This window comes from Siphateles boraxobius, unplaced genomic scaffold (assembly GCF_051911475.1).
Source record: "Siphateles boraxobius isolate OS27281-9 unplaced genomic scaffold, OSU_SipBor_1 11, whole genome shotgun sequence".
In the NCBI taxonomy this organism is placed as follows: domain Eukaryota; kingdom Metazoa; phylum Chordata; class Actinopteri; order Cypriniformes; family Leuciscidae; genus Siphateles; species Siphateles boraxobius.
This window is the reverse complement of record NW_027508711.1, coordinates 4,161,817-4,170,149: the sequence shown is the minus strand read 5'-3', so window position 1 is coordinate 4,170,149 and position 8,333 is coordinate 4,161,817. Positions and strand designations below refer to the sequence as shown.

The 8,333-nt window shown below is 44.5% G+C and overlaps 1 protein-coding gene across 3 annotated transcripts in view; it reads right to left on the bottom strand.

The window, feature by feature from the left end:
• Nucleotides 1-1,775: 1,775 nt before the first annotated feature.
• LOC143699008 (uncharacterized) overlaps nt 1,776-8,333 on the bottom strand; it is a 32,112-nt gene continuing 25,554 nt past the window's right edge. For all 3 annotated transcript variants that reach the window (XM_077194247.1, XM_077194245.1, XM_077194246.1), the window contains 2 exons: nt 3,712-3,815; nt 1,776-2,301 (listed from right to left, as the gene is read on the bottom strand). In XM_077194247.1, the coding sequence (XP_077050362.1) occupies nt 2,242-2,301; nt 3,712-3,815 (164 nt within the window). In that variant the 3' untranslated portion in view covers nt 1,776-2,241. The remainder of the gene's footprint in view (nt 2,302-3,711; nt 3,816-8,333) is intronic.

Here is an 8,333-nt window from a genome sequence, read left to right as displayed (position 1 = left end):
CAATTGTGACTTTATATCACGCAATTCTGACTTTATAACTTGCAATTTCGACTTTAAAAAGTCACAATTACCTTTTTTATTTTTTATTCAGTGGCGGAAACAAGCTTCCATAGGTTGTCCCTCCGTTGCACCAGTAAACACGATTTAAAAATTTAAGGATGTACACAGATAAATCATTTATAATAAATACAGCAATATTCCATAAAAGAAATTCAATTGATTTCATGGTGTCTAAGCTGGCATACTGTGACATAGCCTATCGATCTTCATGAAATGTGAAACCTCTTCACTTGGGCTTATATTCCCAGTCTCTCGCATTTGCTTGCCTATGAATGGAAAGAAAAGTGTAGTTTGACTGTCCCTTCAACCGTGTGCTAACCAAAACGCTGTGATTCATAGTGGTTTCCCTCCTCAATGTTCAAACTTACAGACCATGACCTTTAATAAGCTAATTTTGACGCACATAAACCTGCAGTCTTCGTGACAACTGTAAACAAACAATTGTTGAGGTCAGAGGGGTCTGTATAGGGACTGAAAGTTGAAAACCTATAGCTTAACTGGCTATATGTGTTTTAATGAGCAATACTAATGCCACTGGATGTTCACTGAATAAAGTGAACTAAAGTCAAAGTGTTCCCTTACTTGGCTTGAACTTTGCTGCCTCTGTAGTTTTCTTCAAATTCATTGACCATCATGTTGCCTGATAATTACTGTTATACACGGTTTGGCTTTAAATAGGCAAATGCTTAAGAGTCTATGATTGGATCATTATTGTAGTGATTATTATGTTTCTAGCATGTTATATGTTTAGCTACAGTTTTTCTAACCCTAATTGATGGAGTGTGTAGCTTTTCATTTCTTAAACAACCATGTGGGAAAACATATTCCAGGATGACAATGTCAAGATTTATCAGGCTCAAACTGTGAAAGAATGGTTGGGAGGATCATGAAGAATCATTTTCACACATGAATCGGCTCCTGAGACTTAAATTCATTGAAAGTGTTTGGGATGTGCTGGAGGAGACATTACAGAGTGCTGGACTCTTGCATAGCCAATACAAGATCTTGACTCAGAATGTATGCACTTTTTGGTGGAAATAACATCACAACATTTATTTCCATCAAGTGGTGCATCAACCTTTGTCATTCTGGAGTTTAGCCATGTTGTGTCTTCCAATAATAGACTCTTAAACATTTCATTTTTTAAATGCAAACGGTAAATTTTTTTTGCCAGGCAGAGTATGTCTATTAGGGATATAGATTTTTTTTTTTTCTGATTCACTTTCCTTTCATTGAAAAAAAAAAAGATTTTCTATTTGGTTAATCAAATCTACAAAATCAGCCTAAAGATCCATTCACACTAAAATGGACCAGCTCAAGAATGTTTACGAACCTGAGTGGAAGAGAAACACATTCTGGTCATGTGTGAGAGAAAAACTAAATCTAGGTTGTGCATGGCGAGGACCAGTTCACCTGATGGAGCATTTGTCTCTCTAAATGCAGCCAAAATCTGAAAATTATTAGTTGTATTTTCTTATATAAGAAATAACCTGGCGTATTTATTCTGCTTGATTTCTTAACCCGTTTTATTTGTTTGGTCAACAGACGCGCACACAAGTGCATCACGTTGAAAACAAGGTCGAAGGAAACCAGATGCACTGCGCTTTCCATTTCCTGCCATTGACCCGTCAATACCACCAGAGTTTCCACCCTGAAACTCGACATCTACCTCCTCCTTTCTTTCTCGCACATAATGACACTAGTATCACAGTCAATGGTTTTCACACACTTTTATTTTTACGGCAAAATAAACCACTGTACGAAAGTATCAGAATCAAATCTTAGAAACATTTCTAAGAAGACTGAGAGGCGTAGCCGACACCTGTACAGCATAAAACTCAAACTTTTCACAGTTAGGCAAAATGTGTACTAATATATACATGTATGAATTGCATCAGTTTGGGCATGAACGTATCAAATTAGTTTTCCATGTCAGTTTGCAACATCTTTTTCAGAGAACCAAAAAGACAGACAAAAAACTAAATAAGAACAAAACAATCTATCAGTGCAGCTGCTACAAACAGAGATTAACATCTGATACCGCGATCAAGAGCTCAAAGGGTTTCCACTGTATCTAAAGATTAGAACAGTTTCTGCTATTTATAAAGACATTCTCACGAAAGAAAGAAAAATACAAAATACAGTCCAATGAACATCAGGTTTGTCTTTCCTTTCTGGTTGTCATTTGTCTTCTGCACCCTTCTGTAGATCAAAGTAAGACCAGTACACTGGTACTTGATACTGTAAAAAGAGACGAAACAAACATTCTTGTCATTTGAAATATGGATAGAATGGTTTCATCAGAACGCTGTAGATTTTAAAGAGCTGATAAAAGAGAGATTTGGCACAGAACGAGGCTCAGATGCACACGAGTGAGATCTCGTCGCACGCTCTCAGAGAACTCAGTGGAATTGCAGATATTGCTCAGAGATTGTACATTATGACATCATACAGTTACTGTATATGGGAAGCCAAACAATCCAGAGTAAAAGCATATTTTAATTTATTCTAATTCAACAGATAAACATGTTTTTTTAAGATCTAGCTGGATACTTGCATCTGTACATCACAGATATTGCATTTATTGTGCTCTGAACTGCAATGTGTTATTGTTGATTTGGGTCAAGTGTCCTTTACAGGGGGAATGTTTGGAACGTGCACTATGCAAATTTCTGTGTGCATATTACCCGAATGACCTACTACATTTGCCAAAATGATACATTACACAGAGAACACACTCCCAGATGATGTATCAACATTTCTTTACGAGTTGAATCATTGTTGAAATTTGTTTAGATTTTGCCATTCGAATTAACGCTAATATTGCAACATTGTTTCAATGTCTTTTAAACATAGGTGAATGAATTTCAGACATTGTAAGCGCTGAAGGTCTGTCAAGTGCCGACTGGGACTGTGTGGGACCTGTATCCCACAATAAGTTTGCACTTCAGTGCAGTGTGACAGATGAACTAAGCAAGATACAGAACACGTTGAAGAGTGAAGAGATTTTAGTAAAATAAATTGGAATAAATTGGGAAATGCATAATAACCCTATTTATTTTATTTTATTTATTTTATTTGATTATGTTAATCATCTAAATAAAGACCTTACAAAAAAAATCTGCTTTGAAACAATGTCCATTGTGAATAAAATGAACTTTAGTGACCATGCAGCATCATGAGGTCGTGTGACACCAATGTAAATGTAGAATGCTAAAGATTGACTGTAGCATTACTACAGTCAAGTCAAGTCACCTTTATTTACATAGTGCTTTTTACAATACAGATTGTTTCAAAGCAGCTTTACAGAGATAACAGGAAAATAATGTTGTAATAATAATGTTAAATATAAAATTACCCCAAAAAATTTAATGTCTTTACAAAATAATACACATTACATACTTTGCAGTATGTAGTACGCTAGTAATCCATTCCGAACAGAGCCAAAGACCTATTCTCATGACAACTCACTACGTTTTTTCACCTTTTCTAGTTGTTGTTTTTTTTTGTTTGTTTTGTTTTTTCAGTAATGTTTAGGCTTTATAGATATAACTTGGGTTAGGGTTGTATGTTTTTACATGACTCAACATATACAATTCTGCCATCTTGTATGTATTATTACGACTTCTCATGAGGCCGGATCTCACTTACCCATTGGAGAGATCCTCGAGAGGAGCCTGTGCTGCCGTCCTCCTCTTCCATGTGCTCATGCTCCTCACCCTCACTGTGTGGCGTCTGGCGAATCACCACTCGTTCTGAGGAAAAATATCCTGAATTAGTTTTTCCTTTTTGTATTTTAAATTATCAGTTTAAAACCTTACAACCTCCTTCAGCACCATCTGTGCTTTCAATGTACTAAACGGTACAGCTTCTGGGTAACGGATTGCAGTACAAATTATTGTTAAAATATACTGGTGCTGCCCATGTTTTGACTTTGGAAGGGGTCCTACACAGTCAATTAACAGTTTCTCAAATGGCCCTCATACAACGGGTATTGAATTGAGAGGAGCTTTTGGAACAGTTTGGTTTGCCTGCACGCTGGCAGACATCACATGAACGACACAAACTAGACATAGGGGATTTTACCCCAGCCCAGTAAAAAATGTTTAGTGATCCGCTGTAATGTTTTAGTGACACCGAGTTGTCCAGAGAGAACATTTTCATGCGCCAGTTTTAACACTTGAGAACGATAACTGGAAGGTTTACCGATCTGAAAAAACTGTTTGCCAATCGTATCTTTCTGAAGATTTTGGCTCGGACTTACGCATTAAAACGATACTCGGTTACTAACGTAACCTCGGTTCTCTCTAGAGGGATGGAGTATTGCGTAAGTTTAGCTTACTTGCGGGAAAGATTCATCTTCTCGAGATATTGAAGCCAAAAAATTATCCTTAATTTTGTATTCATTGTCAACGCAGTACAGCAGCTAGCATACCTAGAGCAGGCCATCTCGCGTGCTCATTGGCTGCACTGCGGGCAACTGCTAGGAGCCTACCAAGGAGCCCGGCGTGACGTCACGCCCAATGAAGGGCGCCCGCGCCTTCATAGCATCACAGCCCGCCGGAATGGGCGTGGCTTAGCGTATAAAAGGCGGGGCTGTAGGCTGACTTCCCTGGTTTTTCGTCGACTGAAGCGAAGTCGCTCGTGGCGCGAGCACGGCCGGTTACGCAATACTCGTTCCCTCTCTAGAGAGAACCGAGGTTACGTTAGTAACTGAGTAACGTTCTCTTACGAGAGGTTCTCTCGTATTGCGTAAGTTTAGCTTACGCTACGGGAACACTTTGTCAACGCCGTGCGTGCCAAGCATCCACCATGAGACCCCGAACTTTCAGGGGAACCCCATAAGTGGAAAAAATAAGGTGGCCAGCCACGCGGGCCATCAATTGTACATAAGCACACATAGGGAATACAGAGCAGCGCGCCGGTCTGTATAGGCACATTGAACATACCCAACTAGTGCAGCTCAACCAGGAGAGCTGAGTCACGTGAGAGTGATCTGAGCAGGAAGATCTGGGCAGTATGCACCTCTCCTTCAAACTGACAAAAGTTTAGCCTGCAAGGCAGGATATTCTAGGTTGTAAAACCTGACAAAGGTAGACGGAGAGCTCCAGCCCGCCGCTACACATATGTCATTGATAGAAATCCCACTTGACCACGCCCACGACGAGGCCACGCCTCTCGTGGAATGAGCCCTGATGCCCAGAGGGCATTGCAGACCTTTTGACGCGTAAGCAGCTGCTATAGCGTCCACTATCCATCTGGACAGGCTCTGTTTCGAGGAGGCGAGACCCTTGGTGCGCCCACCAAACGAAACAAAAAGCTGTTCTGAACGCCTGAAGGAGGCGGAGCGCGTAATGTAAAATCTCAGCGCCCTGACAGGGCAGAGGAGATTCACCTCACTTTCCCTGTCAGATACTGTCAGATGCTGGCGAAATAACTTACGCTCTGAATGGAGTGCCCATCACTTTAGGAACATAGCCATGTCTAGGTCTGAGGATGACTTTAGAGGCATTCGGCCCGAACTCAAGACACGACGCGTTGACAGACAGCGCATGCAGGTCCCCCACACGTTTTACTGACGACAGTGCAGTCAGAAAGACGGTTTTCAGTGATAGATATTTCAACCCCACGGAGTCTAGTGGTTCAAATGGAAAGGCTTTCAGGGCCTCGAGGACCAATGAAAAATCCCACATAGGAACCTAAGGAAGCGGATGACCAACTCATGTCTTCCCAGTGACTGACCGTGCGTCGATTCTGCGAACGCTGCCACGGCCGCCACGTATACTGTGGATGGGGACTTCCCCTTATCCAACAGCTCTTGTAGGAAGGTGAGCAGAAGCGCCACCCCGCATGTCCGTGGGTCCAGACCTCTGTCGGTGCACCATCCGGAGAACACCGACCATTTAGACGCATAGAGCCTCCTCGTGGAAGGAGCTCTAGACTGCGTGATCGTGTTCATCACTCCTTCTGGCAGGGCAACGAGTACCCGTTGATCAACCATACGTTCAGAGACCAGCGCTCTGGATGGGGATGCCAGATCGCGCCGCGAGCCTGAGAGAGGAGATCTGCCCTCACCGGAATCGGCCACGGAGCTGTAAGTGACAGCCGTGCTAGTTCCGGGAACCAAATCTGATTCTACCAACGCGGGGCTATGAGGAGCACCGAGTGGCGCGTTTACCTGATTCTCTTGATCACCTGTGGTAACAGAGAGACCGGAGGGAAAGCATATAGCAGGAGGCTGGGCCAAACCTGGGCCCCAACCCGAGTTGGACGCGTCTGTCGAAATGACTTTCCGATAAGAGATGGTTCCCATCATCACTCCCTGCCGGTACCAGTCGGCTACTAACCAGGGCTGCAGAGCCCCTATGGAGGTCTGAGTCACTCTGATTTTCTGGCCGCCAGAAACCCAGGCTCGGCGGGACGCGCGAGCATTCAACCAGCGTTGGAGCGGGCGCATGCGCAGTAGGACCAGCTGAAGCACCGCTGCAGCTGATGCCATACAGCCCAACATCCTTTGAAATGTTTTCACTCGGTTACCATGACGGCTCGTTTATCGACACAGCGCACGCGCCGTGTTCGCCACCCAGCCACATCTTTCCAGAAGGGCAGCTTTCTCCGAGAAAGCTTTCTCCGAGAAAGCTGCCCTTCTGGAAAGATGTGGCTGGGTGGCGAACACGGCGCGTGCGCTGTGTCGATAAACGAGCCGTCATGGTAACCGAGTCCAGTTCTATTCCTAAAAAGGAAATTGACTGGCTGGGCAGTAATGAGCTCTTGGTCCAGTTGAACGTTAGACCCAAACTGTCCAGGTGACTGAGAAGCACTGTTCTGTGAGATAGCAGTTCTGTCTATGACTGTGCCAATATCAGCCAATCTTCCAGATAGTTCATTATTCGCAGCCCCTGACTTCTCAGGGGGGCGAGCGCGGCGTCCATGCGCTTCGTAAATGTACGGGGTACTAGGGACAGGCCGAACGGCAGGACGGTGTATTGATATACCTGACCGTCGAAGGCGAATCTCAAAAATTGCCTGTGACGGAGTATTATCTGAATCTGAAAATAGGCATCCTTCAGATCTAGAGAAATAAACCAGTCCCTCGGGCGAACGTGCGCGAGGATTTTCCTGGTCGTAAGCATTTTGAACGGTCTTTTCGCAAGCACTTTGTTCAAATGTCTCAGATCTAGGATAGGTCTGAAGGCTCCGTCCTTCTTGGGTACGAGAAAATATCGGCTGTAAAAACCTGACTCGCTCAGAGAAGGCGGTACCTTTTCTATAGCCCCTTTGCACCGCAGCTTTGCTATTTCTGCGTGAAGTAGGTGTGCTACTTCCGCATTCACTATCGTTGCGGTCCGGGCTTGAAAGCGCGGGGGACGGAGAATGAATTGAAGTGTATGGCCCTGCTTTATTGTGCTCAGCACCCATTCTGAAATCCCTGGGATAGTTTACCACGCAGCAATTTGAACCGCTAGGGGTGAATGGCCTCCGGGTTCAGATCGCCGCCATTTGCGGGCTTGTGAAACTGAGCCGGAGCCGAAAGCGCGGCGCGCGCGCTCTCGGTTCTGGGCAATGGCTGCTCGCTGAAAGCCGAAACCGGCTGATTTATGTGAGATGCCCCAATCATAAGGGATGGGGAACATTATTTTTTCACTTTTTGACGCGTGAGCAGTGCTCCGGGCGGAAAAGCTTCCTGTAAGCGTGAGCGCGTGTGCGCGGGCACGAGACTTACAAGTGTATTTGACGCCCCGATCATAATGGATGGGGAGCGTCTTATCAATGACCTGCGTTTTGTGATAACACTTAAACGCGCGGGCGGAGCCCGGGGGGAGGTTTGTGTTAGCAAGCATGAACTCTCTCTGGCGGGCACGAGACTTACATTCATAACCTGCTTTTTTGATCGTGTAACAGAGCGGGCAGATAGTGGGCACAGACCTGTGGACACATTTCTTACATTCAACACTCGAGCGGCTTTTCTGCGCTTTATGAGAGTGTGCTCTGTGAGTGACACGAGATTCGAAGTGCTTGTGTGTAGGGGTGAACACTGGGGCGTGGGCACTTTCACTACACTTAAAACACCGACGGCGTGAGCCAGACCAGACATTATACTCTTTTTGAGATTTCTCTGGGTCGCCGTGAAAACGGCGTTTGTGTGCAGGCGAGAGGGTGAACAAACCGGCTCGTTGGCTGCTAAATGAACCACTGCAGTAGCCTGTTTGAAGGGGACTAACAGGGAAATAAACTTTGACGGCGGTCCGGCCGCAGAGGGACACGCGCGTCTT